Source organism: Geotrypetes seraphini, chromosome 6 (genome assembly GCF_902459505.1).
Source record: "Geotrypetes seraphini chromosome 6, aGeoSer1.1, whole genome shotgun sequence".
Classification (NCBI taxonomy): Eukaryota; Metazoa; Chordata; class Amphibia; order Gymnophiona; family Dermophiidae; genus Geotrypetes; species Geotrypetes seraphini.
The window spans coordinates 209,423,434-209,441,319 of NC_047089.1; the positions used below are offsets into that span (position 1 = coordinate 209,423,434).

Genomic DNA, 17,886 nt, shown 5'->3' on the forward strand with positions numbered 1-17,886 from the left:
TGCAAAAAGAAGATTAAGACATGTGCATTTTATACTGTATGTTGAAAAACCATTTCTTAAGTTACTCTTGCAAGATGACCCAGGAGTTATGAGACCAGGAAAGTCACAGGAGTTACTGGGTAAAGTGGTGGTGCTGTTCTTTCCTCTAAAACGGAAAGAAATCTGTGAACTATCAGTTGTAGGGCCACTCTTCTGCTCTGAGCCAATATTGACCCAATACACCAGTATGGAATCATGTTAATGCTGGTTCAGAAAGTAGAATGACCCACTGTCCCAGCATGATGTCACACCTCTCTGTTGAACTTAGGACTGGCATAAAAAAGCAACAAATTCTTACAACAGATTCTGTAGCTCTATTATAGTGGAATTTCCCTAATAGCATGCACATTAATGATGCTTTAGAAAGAGCATGGTGGTTAGTCTAAATAAGTTTTTACTAATACCAAGTTATAGGTGACATTTCCAAAAGGAAATAAACTTAAAACATGAATTATACAGAGGACAAGGTTCCTGATCACGTTACTCTCCATGATATACAAGATTTCCTGACTTAAAAAAAAAAGGTTTAGACAAATTCCTGGAAGAAAAGTCCATAAACCATTAATGTAGGCCTGGGGAAAGCTACTGCTTATTCCTGGGGGTTGATAGCATGGAATCTTTGTGGATTTTGTCAGCTGGCTGTGTTATAGATTGCAGTCTAAAGGAAAGAAGGGATAAGGTACAAACTCACTTATCAACGAGATTTGGGAAAATGAATTGCCACAGAAATAAAGAACCCAGACAAACTGGACTAAACAGGACTTACAAGTTGCAATAGTTACTTATAAAAGTTAATGCTCAGAGACAAGGAGGACCATGTAGGATGACCCCACATATAAGTTCTCACCATCCAATTGCTGCAATAAACTTTTAAAATGTCATATATATTGCTTATCCAATTTCATTGTCAATCAGTCCTTTTTGTATCAAAATTTTTTTCACTAGTATTGATATGTACACATCTCAAAAACCGTAGTAGGGTCCCGACATGGACCATGTTTCATGGGTTGCTTCAGGGAACCCAACACTGGATTTCAAAAACTGTGAAAGGTTCACTAAACACAATGGGATTAATGTAGGGGTCCTTGAGGCGCTTTTAGTTCAGCACTGGCTGGCTGTCAAGCAATCATTGGACAGAAGATTTAAAATTTTCAGTGATTGAAGCATCGAAGTTCCTTCATCGAGGCAACAGTGCGGCTTCTCTATGGAAGCAAAAGCAACAATGGATATTTAACTTGAATACAGTACACTCTCATGGCTTAAACAAAGAAATAGAATGGACTGCTTTTTAGACATCTTAAAGTGTGGTTTCCTTGCTCTCGATTGGTGGTCATTTCTCCATTTGTGACATCATCATGTTTTTCAGCTGTGCTGACATCTGCGCATTTAAATGCCAGTTTCCCACGATGTTCTTTCTAAGCAGATCCAATTCAAGAAAAGCATCATAGAGTTTTTTCAAACTTACAGGTATCCCTTTGCATACTTTATTAAAAGCAGGTGTTCAACACATGTTTTAAGAATAGTTTTATAATTTTTTTTTTTTTTGCAGAGAGTGTGCTGGTTAACTCACTTTAGTTTTGTTTAACTTACAGAGACTAGTGGAGTCTTTACTGCTTCCGATACCTGTTTATGAGTGGCTTCAATTCCCACTGTTTAGTGGATCTTTCACAGTTTTTGAAATCCAGTGTTGGGTTCCCTGAAGCAGCCTGCAAAACATGACCATGATGGGACCCTACTACTGTTTTTGAGATAAGTGTATATCAGTGGTTCCCAAACCCTGTCCTGGGGGACCCCCAGCCAGTCGGGTTTTCAAGATATCCCTAATGAATATGCATGAGTGAGATTTGCATACCTGTTGCTTCCATTATATGCAAATCTCTCTCATGCATATTCATTCGGGATATCTTGAAAACCTGACTGGCTGGGGGGTCCCCCAGGACAGGGTTTGGGAACCACTGGTGTACATAAGAACATAAGAACATAAGCAGTGCCTCTGCCGGATCAGACCACAGGTCCATCTTGCCCAGCAGTCCGCTCCCGCGGATCAATACTAGTGAAACAATTTTTTGATACAAAAAGGATCGATTGAAAATGAAATTAGATAAGCAATATATAATGACATTTAAAAAGATTATTGCAATGATTGGATGGCGAGACCTTATATGTGGGTTCATCCTACATGGTCTCCTTGTCTCCGAGAATTAACTTTTATAAGAAGTAACTATTGTAACTCATGAGTACTGTTTTGTCCAATCTGTCCGAGTCCTTTATTTCTATGACCTGGATTGCCCACCATTAGAAACAGGATGCTGGGCAGTATGGACCTTTGGTCTGATTCAGAATGGCAATTTTTATGATCTGATGTAATACAGAAATGGGTCACTATTCTAATTCTGTAGTCAGTGTCCTTTAAATGTTGCTGTGGCATTTGAAATTATATTGCCCAGCATCCTAGTCTAACAATGGTCAATCCAGGTCACAGGTAGGTGTTTTTTTTTTTTTTTAATTTCATGCTTACTAGACTGCTGTTAACTGCACTAGACAGGCTTAAGCGGTTTACCAACAAAAGAAAAATAAAAAAAGAATACCAATATTTTAATAGGAAAGTGTACCAGTCTTATAGAGGCGGAATTTATAGAGGCGGAATCCCCAAAGCAGTAAGGCTCCATGCTACCAACCCTGGGGGATAAACAGTGGATTTCACCAGGCCAAACTTTGAGTTAATGCACACTGTGAAACTCTACCCTGTGTACAAAGAGGGACAAAACCAATCAGAGCATGGCTCACCCATTGTATAATCCTGAGCAGTGGATACAAGTCAATTACAGGATTCCATTTTAATTAGAGGGCACACCAGCTGTTACAGGCAAAGATACAGCCACATCACAAGGAATCTTTTAAGGTATTGCCTGCTGGGACCAAGTGACCTTAGGCTGCAAATTAGAGGATTCCCGGGAGGCACCAACATAACTTCAAAGCAACTCTCTTTTGGTTAAAAAAAAGACCCTGTCTGTGTTTAATAGCGCCAAGCATGAGAGCTCTGTGCCCACGTATCGCTTTGCATCGATTATTCACCAGCTGTAGCTCAGCGATGGGGCTGACCTTTACGTTTTGCATTCCACAGAAAGAGAAGATAATGAAATTGCTAACACAGGCCCTTTATTTAGCAAAAATGTCTAACGCCTCCCTATGATTCTAGAGAAATCCTCAGCAGACAGATATTTGAATTGTAACAAGACAATTAAACAGGGGGTAGCCTCACAGTCTTGGGGCGAATAAGATGTATTACATTTTGTGCTCTGCCTTAAGTGTCATTTCCTCTCGGGAAAGATTTAGTTTCCTAGCTGAACACAGTTCATACTTCTTGCTTCTTGACATGTCAGACATTACCAATCTCCCCCTCAAATGTCATCCCAGATTCTGAACTTTTGTTTGCAGCTCAAGAAAGAACCAGAGGTTTTAGTACTCCCTAGATACCTACAGGATAAGGTTGTTTTGGTTTTTTTTGAAATGGCAAGGCAAGAACTCTGTAAGTGGCAGAACTAGCCCAAGGTGACTCCCCCCACTCTCCACTCAATGACCACCATCTTCCCTTCTTGACCCACTCCCAAGGTATCTAGAATCTGGGGGTGAGAGAGTAATGTAAGGGTGCCCACTATGCTGGAAAACTACCTTTGGGTCACTTTCATCCCTTCCCCACCCCTTTCCAATATAGAAGCGTTGTCCATGCAGGCCCATAATTTAGATACGAATGATAAAAACAAAGCGCTAGAATGCTAAAGATGGAGATCAAAAGGAAGAGGAGTTTGCTCACTGTCGCTGGAAGTCTTGGCAGCTATTTTCGTCACTGGCAGAGCACAGGCAGGAGAGAGTAGTATCGCTCCTGCCCCAGCGCTGCCGTTAGACCACCAGGGAAACAAGGTAGCCTGGGGTCTTTCCTCTGGGTCTGGGAGGAGGTTGATAGTGTCTGGTCAGGGAGGGAGGGGGAATGATGCCATTTCTTGTCAGGGGTGGGGTATGCTGAAGGTATTTTTTTTATTAATAATTAATAAAACCAATGAAAAAAATGGTGGGGAAAAGTCTCCCAGTACAGGGGGAAGGGGGCGCTGGACTGGGCTGATGACCCCTGAAACAATTCGGATAATTGGGCATCAAGATAATTGGCGTTCCACTGTATTTTATTTAGCTATGAAAGGAAAGTAGCCTGTAGAGCTCTCTCTGTAGGTCTGCCATGCTCAGGTATCCTTCTAGTGTTTGTGTGCAATGTGTAAGTAATTGTGGGTGCTTAGGTTATAGAATTGCCCTTAAAACGTGCAAACAGATTTTTTTCCTGAACATTTTTGTAAGAAAAGCATGCGCACACTTCCGCTTAGAAAAATCTCCTCAGGGAATTTATGATCCCACATTTATATCTGCTCTTTAGGGACACAGAGATTTTTGAGATTAATGTATCTATTTGCGCTTGAATTTTCAATGCTGAATACAGTAAAAAGCTTGTTGGTGAGCTGATACTAAGTGGCGACTTGTGAAACCATCAAAACGTTTTGATGGTTTCAGAAGCCGCCACTTAGTATTGGCTCACCGACAAGCTTTTTATGATTCGTATTTTATTCAAAACATTATTTTTTTTCAAGAATCACAGTAAACAGGCTCAAAATATTTGTGAAACAGATTGCTTTAAAAAGATTCAGACTCTTGAGGCAGGCCAAGTGGCCGAAACACGTACTAGTTGAGTCTCAATCATAATAAAGAAATTGAACATCACAGGTCACCTTTTCTGTTTTTTTTTGTTACCCTCGCACATGCCTGGATCACCTAAGGGGGGTAAATGTGTGGCCTCAGAGGGTACAGTAGGTGCATGGCAGGTGTGGCACAAAGGCAAGGCCTTAACAGGGAGGGGGGAGGGCAGTGACCCAAAGTGCAAAGTTCATTGAAGACAAAAAATTAAAAAAAAAAAATAACGGAAAGTGAAGCATGCCAGCAATGAAAAAGAGCTGGAGGGGGAAAGAAGACTGGGTGGACATCAGAGCGACGAGGGGATAGGATGGAGATAGAAATACTAGCTACCTTCTGCAAACTCTAAAATTCCTCATTACAGCACTGGAAGAGTTTAAGGATGATCCTCCACCCCACCGTTCTCTCTGGAGCTGAAGGTGGCTTGTTAGAGTGCTCTCCTACAGCTCCAAGGCCCAGAGAAATGGAGGAAGGAAGCCTCTCAGCTGTGTCTCCTCTATGAGCAGCTACCCAGAACAAATCTAAATGAACTCCTGATATTTAAATATATTCCAATTCCACCTTCACCTTTCCAGCACTTCCTTCACCTTTCACTGCTATTAACAGCGGATCTCCTCTCTGCTCAAATCCTGTTCCTTTCATGCACTGGTCATTTTTAAGGCAGAGTTCTTCCTTAATTGAACCCACTTATAATCCATCATGATTTCGGTCTTTCCTATCATGGCCTCATGGTGGGCACTGGGCACTGCATTTCTCAGGCTCTTAGGCAAATGGAATGGCACTTCACCCTATAAAAGAAAAAAGCCAATTGGCAACAGTTTGCATTGCCAGCAGACTCCTTAATCTACCGTCAAACCTAAGTGCCAATTAAAGTTGTTTTCTTTTTTGTCTCCTTAAATCTTCAGCCCTGGCCTTGCTGTCTCATTTCAAAGGTTCTTATTTCGTTCTTTCCTGCAAAATCTGCTCAAAACCCCACCCAATGAGAACCATGCACCCAACAAAGACAGGACAGCCAAAGGTTTATTATAGCTACATTATCTGTTGTATAAATAATACCCCTACCTACTTCTACCTAATACAACATTCAGAATGCTAAGAAATATAGCTAGAGTGTGGATAAGACTAGTTATACTGGAAATACTACTAGGTCAACTAACAGAAAGCACACTACTGAAAAGTTTGTTATCTATCATTACGACAACAGAATCAAGATTGTGTGTGAACGGTTTACCCTCTGCTCTAAGTCCCAACCCAATAACAAAGAACATTGAGGCAGTCACAGGCAATAGACCTCAAGAAATTACACAAGAAACCAGACCATGGTAGATCGATCAACAACCTTATGACCCAAAAGGTTAAACATAACTCCTCCCTAAACAACTCCTTGCTCACAATCCCTGGCTACTATATTAATGTAGATCCCTGATAAACAAAACAGACCTAATCAAGGACGGGCTAATGCAAGACCAACTGCAATTACAGGATGATAAAAGACCATCTTCTAACAGGTTATAAAATAATACATCAATGCAGAAAGGGAAAAAAAAAAAAAGGAGGAGGAGGGGGTAGCAATCATCTATAAGAAAATTGCCTCTCAGCCTCCAGAATTGTAAGAACATAAGCATTGCCTCTGCCGGGTCAGACCAGGGGTCCATGGTCTCCCGCGGCGGCCCCCCAGGTCCATGACCTGTAAGTGATCCTTTACCTAGATCGTGTATTCCCTATTCGTTTAGTGTCCTGTATAGTTACCCTCTATCTGTATCCTTCAATCCCCTTCACCTTCAGGAAATCATCCAATCCCTTTTTGAAACCCAATATTATACTCTGTCCTATCACCTCTTCTGGGAGCGCGTTCCAGGTGTTCACCACCCTCTGAGTGAAGAACTTCCTAGCATTCATTTTGAAACTGTCACCTTTCAACTTTTCTGAATGCCCTCTTGTTTTTGTTGTCCCCGCTAGTCTGAAGAATCTGTCCCTCTCCACCTTCCCTATGCCTTTCATGATTTTATAAGTCTCTATCATGTCCCCTCTAAGTCTCCGCTTTTCCAGGGTAAAGAGCCCCTTATCATCCTAGTTGCTCTTCTCTGGACCCTCTCGAGTATCGCCATATCCTTCTTAAGGTACAGCGACCAGTATTGGACGCAGTACTCCAGATGTGGGCGCACCATCACTCGATACAGTGGTAGAATAACTTCCTTTGTTCTGGTAGTGATACACTTTTTGATAATGCCCAACATTCTGTTCGCCTTCTTTGAGGCCGCTGCACATTGTGCCGCCGGCTTCATTGTTTTGTCCACCAATACCCCAAGTCTTTTTCTAGGTTGCCTTCCCCCAGTACTCTCCCTCCCATCGTGTAGCTGTATATCAGGTTCCCTTTCCCTATATGCAAGACTTTGCATTTCTCAACATTGAAGCTCATCTGCCATCTTTCTGCCCACTCGCTCAGTTTGTTCAGGTCTCTTTGCAGATCTTTGCATTCCTCAACCGTTCTGACCCTACTGGATAGTTTTGTGTCGTCCGCGAATTTTATAACATCGCACTTTGTCCCTGTTTCCAGGTCATTTATGAATATATTGAACAGCAGCGGTCCCAACACTGACTCCTGTGGGACACCACTTGTGACCCCTTTCCAGTCCGAGTAGTGTCCCTTTACTCCTACCCTCTGTTTCCTGTCCGCCAGCCAATTTTTGATCCATCTGTGCACGTCCCCTACCACCCCATGGGTCCACAGTTTTCTTAGTAGGCGCTCATGAGGTACCTTGTCAAAGGCTTTTTGGAAATCCAGATATACGATGTCTATGGGGTTACCCTTGTCCAATTGTTCGTTTATCCCCTCAAAGAAATGAAGTAGGTTCGTTTGGCATGATCTTCCTTTACAGAAACCATGCTGGCTTGTTCTCACCAGATTATTTTTTTCTAAATGCTCATTGATACTTTCCTTGATCAATGATTCAGCCATCTTCCCTGGAACTGAGGTTAAGCTCACCGGCCTGTAGTTCCCTGGGTCGCCTCTCGATCCTTTTTTGAAGATAGGTACACAATATTCTAAATGAGGTTCCACCAAAGTCTTATACAGGGGCATCAATACCTCCTTTTTCCTATTGGCCATACCTTTCCCTATGCAACCTAGCATCCTTCTAGCTTTCGCCGTCACCTTTTCAACCTGTTTGGCCACCTTAAGATCATCACATACAATCACACCTGAGTCCCGATCTCTTCTGTCATGCACATAAGTTCTTCAACCCTTAAACTGTACCGTTCCGAGTTTTTGTAGCCCAAATGCATGACCTTGCATTTCTTAGCATTAAATTTTAGCTGCCAAATCTCAGCTCATTCTTCAAACTTTGCCAGATCTTTCTTCATGTTATTCACACCATCCCGGTTGTCTACTCTATTGCAGATTTTGGTATCATCTGCAAAGAGGCAAATCTTACCCAACAACCATTCAGCAATATCGTTTATAAAAATGTTAAAAAGAAAAGAACCTTGAGGCACACCACTGGTAAAATCCCTTTCTTCAGAGCAATCTCCATTGACCACTATCCTCTGTCGCCTTCCACTCAACCAGTTCTTGACCTAGCCCGTCAGTTTGGGACCCATCCAGAGGGCACTCAGTTTATTTATTAGACGTCTGTGTGGAACACTGTCAAAGGGTTTGCACTAAAGGCTACACTATTGCATGAGCTAAAAAAAAAGAGAACTACAAAAATATAACCTACTGAAACCCAAGTTTACCTTTCCCAAGTCTGAATACTACGAGGTAAGATATTTTTAGGTTTTTTTTTTCCCTTAGCAGAGCAGATCCTCTTTCGGTACCTCTTCAGGTATGGGGAAAAGGGTGAGTTGCAGGTTTGTGCAGATTGTCCTTGTTAAGATCAGCTGGAGAAAAATGAAGGGTAATTTAGTAGTGTAAGAGTAATTTGAGCCTAGGGGTGGGTGGGCAGAGGTAGACTGTAGTTCTACTGTGAAAACTATCTTTAATGCTGATCCTCTACAACTTCTCTCTTAGAACCAGGCTTACTGAGGGTTAGGCACAAGGCCAACATTCCTCCCCTCAAAGATCACTTGAAGTCCAAATGACGAAGTTACGACTGTCTTATTTGGGAAGATTGAAGGAACCAGGCAAAGAGGGCGACCTGCTATCAGATGGCTGGACACGTCGAAAACAACCGTGTGATGACTAGCACAAAACTGATTTCTTTTTAGATCTGCAATTCATCAAGTCTCTAGGACTCGAACATGCGTCAATGGCACCTAACAACAACAATCCCTGGATATGACCAGGTTCTTCTACTGTAAACTGCACTGAACTCCTTCCGGGGCAGATTACTGATCCATAAATACTAATGTAATGTAATGGGAAGGCAATTACTTTTCAGTGCACAACTGTGAAAGCCAGGAGCCAAGTTTCACCCCCACTAGCATATGCTAATGTTGGCATTCTCAACACTGCACATCATGGACAGAAAAGGCTTTGGGAGGGCCAAGCTGGGCCTGAGTCACACAGCCTCAGGAATACACAAAGCCATAACCAATCCCCTCCCCCCCAAAAAAAACCACACACACAGAATACAGGTTCACATACAGGAAAAGAAGCAGAGGCATCACACACGCAGCCTGCTCTGCAGGTTCTTCATGGGAAAGCTGCACACAATGGGCACAATTTGTAAAAAGATAGGGAGGGGGTGTAGGAAGGAACAGAACTGCTTTGTTACTGAGTGTCAGGAAATGACTGCCTTTATTTATAGCCACGTGAGAGGAAAGAACAGAATCATTATGAACAAAAACAAGTCCACTTCCCTAATCTCTAACACAAGAAATGCAGAAGACACAGCCTTCCATCCTCCATATGGAATTAGTACCAGTCTTCACCTCTCTGTCTCATAAGAATGAAGAGCTCATGTGCCCAAGCCAGGATTTGAACCCTTGGGTCACAGAAACTGAGGTGTGTGTGTGTGTGGAGGAGGGACACACACATACACAAACATAGCTTGAGAAATAGGAACCACCATAACTATGAAACCCTTTTCTCCCTGCAGGTATTTTATTTAAAATGACTTCACTCAAAAGCTGCATCACCAGCACGCAAACAGTAATGCTAAAAATATTGGGTTGTTTATACATTGGTGTTCTCAGATGAATTCCACAGTAAAACTGCAGGGAAGAGAAGTGGTACTCCTGGCAGAATTCCCCATCCACGCAGAATTCTGAACATGCTATATAGAATTCTGTGCAGACTTACTGTTCTGCCCCTGTTACCATCCTCTTCTCTCCCCCATGCGGGTCTGGCCTCTCTTCTTCTGAGGGGCCTTAAACAACCTGGGCCAATCAGAGCCTCAGGCCCCTCCCCGGATGCATCGGGAAGGGTCCTAAGGCTCTGATTGGCCCAGACACCCCATAGGAAGGGCCTTAGGCATCTGGATCAATCATAGCCTTAGGACACGGAAAAAAAAAACACTAGCTATTCTTAACATTTTGGATCCACTACTTTGGTCTCCATTTCCCAGAGATGGACACATTTTATAAAATACCCATGTACATGCATAGAGTAATTGACTACATTTACACCTTTCTCAGGGCAGGTGTAAAATTTGTGTGAGGAAATACGTGAGCTAGGCATAATTCTTTAAAAAGGTGCTCTTTTTTAAGGCTATTTCATGAAGATTAGAGAATAGGAGCTGCAAATCCAAAGTAGCAGTGGGATAAAAATCAAGCTCATCACCTTAGACCAGGGGTTCTCAACCCAGTCATCAGGATACCCAAAAATGAATATGCATCAGTTAAATTTGCATGCAAATCTATCTGATGCATATTTATTATGGGCATCCTGAAGATCTGTCTGGCTGGGTGTGGTCCGAGGACTGGGTTGAGAATCCCTGCCTCAGATTAAGCTCTTTTCTGTTTTGTAATCATTTTTCCACACACAGTCTCTGTAAAGCAATCATGAATCTAAATCTCAAGCACAGCAGACAAATGGCATCTTCGTCCCTTGCTAGTAAGGGAATGGGACATTTGGCATGGATTTTGGGCCTGCTATTTCCTAGTTCGCTAACAGCAAATAATCTGACAGGATAAGGAAAATCTGTTGGGTAGCCCACAGAAACCAGGCAGTAGATACTCATGCATTCTTTAGGTCAGGACTCTGGAAGCCCAACAGCCTCAAAGTCAGACTTGTCAGCGGGGGCCTTTCCAACATATTCATTTTCTGTTAAAGTTGTAGCACCCTACGGAATTTCATTTGTGGGTCTCACAGCCTACAACAGCCTCTCCTGCTCTTAACAATCACGCTGCTGGAGATTCACACCAAACTACCCAATCTAACAGGTAAATAATGAGGCTTTGAGAATGTTAATATGACATTCATCAGTGACCCAGACATATCACCCATGCATTGAAGCGCTCCCTATTTACTGATACAATGAAAGCCACAGAATACAGCAGAGGCTGGTTCTGTGGAGGAATGCCTCTCCTGCTGGAAAGGATTTTCATAACCAAGGACCACACCTCATTTATTCCCCCCCTCCTTTTACAAAACCGCAGAAGCGGTTTTCAGCGCAGACTGGCACGCTGAATGCTCTGCGCTGCTCCTGGCGCTCATAGGAACTCTGAGTGTTTTGGGAGCAGCGTAGAACATTCAGTACGCTGGCCTGCGCTAAAAAATGCTTTCGCAGTTTTGTAAAAAGGGGGGGAGGGGTTTATATTTCAAAGAGGCTTCATTTCTGTTTCTTGTTGAAATTAGCTCCTGCCAGGCATCCACTCACTTCCATGAGTGGGTTGCCAGCAGGCTGTGCAAAGCCCCTGCTGAGCATGAATCAGAGGCATTTCACAAAAAAAAACAAAAAACATTGGTGCTTGTCATGGCGCCACTTTGCACTGGTTCAGCTGATGCAGAGACACACAGTTGATGGTGCAGACACTACCTGTGGCTTTCAACAGACAGGGAATGAAAACAAGACCCATTGCTGAAATTTAAAAGTGGGTCCAGAATGCCAGGATACAGCAAGCTAAAAGCAAATCCTCTTATTGACCTTCAAATATAGCTTCCCCTCACTATCTCTCTTCACTTATCTCCCCCTATGTCCCCTCCTCCCCCCCACTGCAAGCTCCGCTCAGCTTGTAAGTCCCTCCTATCTGTGCCCTTCTCTTCCTCTGCCAACTCCAGACTCCATTCTTCCTACCTTGATGCGCCGTATGCTTGGAACAAGCTGCCCGAATCCCTACGGTGGGCTCCATCTCTGGCAATGTTCAAGGCCCAGTTAAAAAGTCCACCTCTTCGAGAGTGCTTTCAACTCCTCTCAGCTGGGGTTCTACATCCCCAACTCTATACTGTATGTCACGTCTGTCCAAGTTAGATTGTAAGCACTTCTGAGCAGGAACCGTCTATGAAATGTCAAAATGTACAGCGCTCCTTACGCCTTTCAACGTTAAATAAGTGATAAATAGTAGCAGTACTGGTAACCATGTCTTTCAACCAGAGCATCAGTTCTCCTCCCTCTCCCTCAACAACATGCATACACCAACAGCATTTTACATCCTGACAGAAATCGAGAACATGAGCCTACCACACCATACAGAAACAGGGCTCTTTTATGCATCTAGGCTTTAGGACTATAGTGTCATGACTTTCCACACATGGCTACCTAGAACTTTTTTCTCCATTTTAAGCCCCTACTTGTTCATGCCAGACAGCCCATCAGAAAGTTTAGAACCCTCGGGAAACAGGTGCATGTGCATCCAGTCTCTGTCTAGGTGCTGCTGACTGGGACTCTTCCCTCCTTATTCTTGGGAGCTCTGAATACTTTGGCAGATGTAGTGCCTGGGAACGTAAATCAGTGGCTCACACAGTACACAGGTTACACTCCCTCCAGAAATCCAGGTTGTGGAGTCAGAGTCTGACTCTAGCTTCAAAATAAATAATTCAAACCCCCCCCCCCCCCCAACGCACACACACCTTACAACATTATAATGTATGGTAAATTTTATCATTTTAGACTTGGATAAATTTACCAGTACTTTAGATCCAGAATAAAAAATGTAAAGCCTAATTCGAGTCAGTAGGAGTAAATTAGATGGTCAGAGGTTTGGTGCACCAGTTTCACAGCCCTGCAGAAATCTTTTCAGTTAAGCCCTTGCCTCCTATCCTCACTGAAAATCTTTTCAAACTGTTCCAGGGCATCAGCCATATAACCAAGTCCCATACCTGTGGATATAAACACATTAACGTGATATACGACTAGCTTTCAAGAAAGATGTAGCCCTTATTATATTCCATACACAAAATAAAGGGCATATTGAATTGCCCTCCAGAAGAAACAAATACAAGGATGGAGTCAAGAACAGCCAGAATCTCTCAGTCACAAATTCCACTGGAGGTGACCGATGCCATTATTACAACTCATTATTTACAAGGAGGCATGAGGAGAATATTTTATAAAAAGAAAGGCTTCTGTGCTTGGGCTCTAAGTTAGTGTTAGCCAAGGCAAAACCCCAAGTGGTTCTAGCCGGAAACTATTTAGCAAAAGAAAGGTATCTGCAGAGAACTGCAGGTCTTTAGCCACTAACAGAGTTAGCAGCAATTTTTTTTTTTAGGGAAGGGATTTTGGATTTAGCTCATGCCTTCTCTCAGTAATAGTTTAAGGTGTATTATATTCTGGTACAGAAACGATATAAGAGATGAAAAAGAACATCACAGAGCTGGATGAAGGTATAGGTAGGGTTACCATATTTGTGCACTGAAAAAAAAAAAAAAAAAAGAGGACACATGACTCCACCCCCAGAAGCTAGTTTGGCTGGGCCAGCTTACACAGAATCCGGTGGATCACCCGCTCTTACCTCCTTGGTGCTGCAATTCAGTTTTCTTTGGGCTGCCAGCAGCTCAGCGAGGTGAGGCTGCTGCTGTCGGCCTGCCCCAGAAGCTGCCTCTCTGTAGATCCTGCCTACACAGGAACAGGAAGTCACTGCAGAAAGGTGGCTTCCGGGGCAGGCCGACAGCAGCAGGCTCACCTTGCTGAGCTGACGGCAGCCCTAAGAAATCTGAATTGCAGAACCAAGGAGGTAAGAGGGGGAAAAACACCGGATTCTGTGTAATCAGGCCCTGCCAAACCCGGACAGACTCCCACAACTTAAAAAACCCGTTTGGACACATGGAAATTTCTCTAAAAAGAGGACATGTCCAGGTTTTATCGGGCATATGGTAACCCTAATTTACTTGCTCACAGCCCTCTGTTTGCTCCCAACCGCCTCTTATGATTTTTTGGGATGGTATTCACTATTCAACCAATGAGTGTTCCAAACCTCATTCTGGTGTTCCAGCTGTCCTTCTGGGCATTTCAAGCCTCATTATGGTGCTACAATTGCCTCTGACAATGCATTCCAAGCTTCATTCTGAAGTCACTAGAGATTTTGACTACACTCCCATGGGAATCCCAAGACATAACAGCTGGGCAGATTCACTAGGTTGAAACACTTTCTTCACTCAGTATACACACAGGTACATTTGACCAGTGGACTTCTCCACTCCAGCCCAAACACACACACAGATTTTCTCTTCAGGTGCTGCTATTTATGTCATTCATGTGTTCAGTCAGTACTCATATCCCACAACCAACTCTGCCCACTATTAAGTAACATTTTTGCCTTTGCTAAAAGCAATTTCTTAGCCTGCAGCAGATTTCTCATACTTTCTCCCATTCCTCCTTTGCCTTCTCAGTCCTTCCCCCCTTCTTCAGGAGACTCACCCAATTCCATTCTATTCTACTATTCAATATATTTATTAACGATCTGGAGACGGGGACAAAATGTGAGGTTATCAAATTTGCTGATGACACCAAACTCTGCAGCAGGGTTAGAAACACGGAAGACTGTGAAGACCTGCAAAGGGACCTAACGAGATTGGAAGACTGGGCAAAAAAGTGGCAAATGAGTTTTAACGTGGAGAAATGCAAGGTCATGCATGTAGGGAAAAAGAACCCGATGTTCAGCTACAAAATGGGGGGAACACTTCTAGGGGTGAGTAACCTTGAGAGGGACCTGGGGGTGATGGTCGACACATCACTGAAACCATCGGTGCAGTGTGCGACAGCTTCAAAGAAGGCAAACAGAATGCTGGGCATCATCAAAAAAGGTATCACAACCAGGACGAAGGAAGTCATCATGCCGCTGTATCGCGCAATGGTGCGCCCGCACCTGGAGTACTGTGTTCAATACTGGTCGCCGTACCTAAAGAAGGACATGGCGGTACTAGAGGGAGTGCAGAGGAGAGCGACTAAACTGATAAAAGGTATGGAAAATTTTTCATACGCTGACAGGTTAAAAATGCTGGGGCTGTTCTCCCTGGAGAAAAGGAGACTTAGAGGGGACATGATAGAAACCTTCAAAATCCTAAAGGGCATAGAGAAAGTGAATAGGGACAGATTCTTCAAACTGAGGGGAGCCACAAACACTAGGGGCCACTCGGAGAAATTGAAGGGGGATAGGTTTAGAACAAATGCTAGGAAGTTCTTTTTTACCCAGAGGGTGGTGGACACATGGAACGCGCTTCCGGAGGATGTGATAGGCCAGAAATCTGTACAGAGGTTCAAGGAGGGTTTGGATAGGTTCCTGAAGGAAAAGGGGATAGAGGGGTACAGATAGAACTTGAGGTAGGTTAAAGAAATGGTCAGAAACCACTTCACAGGTCGCGGACCTGATGGGCCGCAGCGGGAGCGGACCGCTGGGCAGGATGGACCTCTGGTCTGACCCAGTGGAGGCAACTTATGTTCTTATGTTCTCCACAGCCTTTGCAGAGTTCAATCTCCCTCCACAGCATTTGCAGCTGTTTTAGAACTGGATCCTACTATACTTTACACTGGAAGGTGGGAGGATTGGAGAGCTATAAAGAGCTAACTCTGAAAAATATCCAGATGCTTTAGCTGTCATTCTGGCTTGGAGAAAAAAAAAAAAAAAATAAATAAATAAATAAATATATATATATATATATATATATAATTGGGATTGGGATATTTCAGAAAAAAATCCAGAGAACGGTTAGAGTTTCCTCAGTCCTGAACACATCTCAGAGCCCCCCCCCCTCCCAAGTCCTGTTCTGCACTCTCACAGGAGAACCAGCTTCCTGTAAACACTGTGCTTTGGTTTTTGCCACACCAGGCACAACTAAGATGATCATGTCTGCTTCTTACACTTCAGCAAACAGGAAAAGCTGGGATATCTTGATCCCCACAAACATACTGAGAATAGATCCTTTGCAACATTCCCATTCCCCATGCAGTTTTGACCCCCTTCTCCTCATGCGGGACGGTGCTTCTCTCTCCTTCTCCCCCCCCCTCCCTGTGAGACAGTGCTTCTTTCTGCTCCTATGGCTCCCCTGCCTGTCTCCCACCTACCTCCTTGTAAAATTGAATCTTTGGGCTGCCAGCCTGCCCTGGAAGCCTTCCTTTTGGAGCAACTTGGGCTGCTAACCCAAGACATAGGCAAACTAGGCATGTGCCTTGGGCCTAAAGCTTTGGGGTGGGGTGGGGTGGTCTGGTCAAATGTAGTCAGGATTCAGGTGGCTAGGATTGCCAACTGTCTGGATTTTTTTCAGGATTAAAAAAATGTGTCAACTAGCTATCCTTCTGGCTTTGAGATAGATTGCGTGGGCGGATATTTTTCAGAGTTTAGCCCATTACAGCTTTCCAACGCTCCCCCTTTGTAGTGCAGAGCCTGTGGTAGAATCCAACTAATGGCAAGGCTTCTAGTCACAGAAGGAGGGGCTTTGCTGCAAGGAGTGTGGGAGAAGATGAGCTCTGCACAGGGTCTCTGGAGATTGGAATCAGTGAGGGGGGGGGGGCAGTAGCACTGAAGAATGGGAGAAAATGAGAAGGGTCTGCGGTCAGCTGAGGTGAAGGACTGGCAACAAATGCCAGAATTTTACATGATAGTGGGCAAACCTGGGGGTGGGAGGCACTACTTGAATGAGAAAAACAGAGAAGGCGACCCTTAATATCTTTATTGTAGTATTTAACACAAGTGTGCAAGCAAACAAATGAAGATGACAAAATAAACCTGCTACCCTAAGGGTACACTGCTATCGAGGACCAGGATAGGGTTGCAGAAATCCTGGATTAGTTCAGAATGGATAACCTGGTAGCTGTGCAACTTTAACCATTAAGTCTCTCCATTCAAAGCCTGTGCTTGCGTTGCCCCCATGCTCACTCACAAATTATTATGCTGTCATACCCACAGTTAGGCTATACACTTTTCCCTGCTATTTTTGGAGAAATGAAATGATAGTGGGAGAGAGGTGTCCCTTCTAGGGAGGCCCACAAATATATATTTGCCTAAGGTCCAATAAAGTGTTAATCCAGCTCTGATCACGTGATGCGATACCTGCCAAAGAGCCTTCTCCAGAGCAGCCCCCATTCTTTTAATGTACTCCCTGAATGGCTTCACTTAACACAAGGCATCTCTACTTCAGGGAGCAAGTGACAGCTTGGCTCTTCAACCAGGCCTTTTATGGAAGAAGTAACTAAAGTTTGTAGACACACACACATGGAGTGACTCCAGTTGCATCTACTATATCAGGACATGTTTATCCACTCCTAAACCAGATAAGATAATATTCAAGCACCATTCTGACCTCAAATGCAACCTTTTTTAAATTAGTCCCCTTATTTTCTTACTCCTGTTACTCTATCTATAATATTCCATCTTTGCTGTCTATTAAAATGTTTTATCGTTTATTGTGTTGACATTGTAATATAGCATATTATGTCATATTTTGTATTGTAATTAGAATATTTTTACTGCTGTAATTATCTATTGCTTATGTTTGATTTATTCTTGTTGTATATCATCTTGAGTGAATTCATCAAAAAGGTGATAGATAAATCCTAATAAATAAACTGGACAAGACTCCAGAGCTTCAAACCCCCTTGCTGTGTTTGAGGACCCTTTAGAGCAGTGGTTCTCAACCCTGTACTAGGGGACCCCCAGCCAGTCGGGCTTTCAAGATATCCCTAATGAATATGCATAAGACATATTTGCATGCCTGTCTCCTCCATTATATGCAAATCTCTCTCATGCATATTCATTAGGGATATCTTGAAAACCCAACTGGCTGGGGCTCCCCTAAGA

General features: G+C 43.4%; 1 protein-coding gene across 7 annotated transcripts in view; it reads right to left on the reverse strand.

Moving 5' to 3' along the window:
• Positions 1–17,886, reverse strand: part of TACC1 (transforming acidic coiled-coil containing protein 1) — a 110,504-nt gene that overhangs the window by 52,581 nt on the left and 40,037 nt on the right. The window contains exon 1 of one of the 7 annotated variants that reach the window (XM_033948707.1): positions 5,361–5,433. The exons of the other annotated variants lie outside the window; for them this stretch is intronic. Within the exon in view, the coding sequence (XP_033804598.1) occupies positions 5,361–5,415 (55 nt within the window). The 5' untranslated portion in view covers positions 5,416–5,433. Of the gene's footprint in view, positions 1–5,360; positions 5,434–17,886 lie in introns of those variants that run through there. 7 annotated transcript variants of the gene reach the window in all.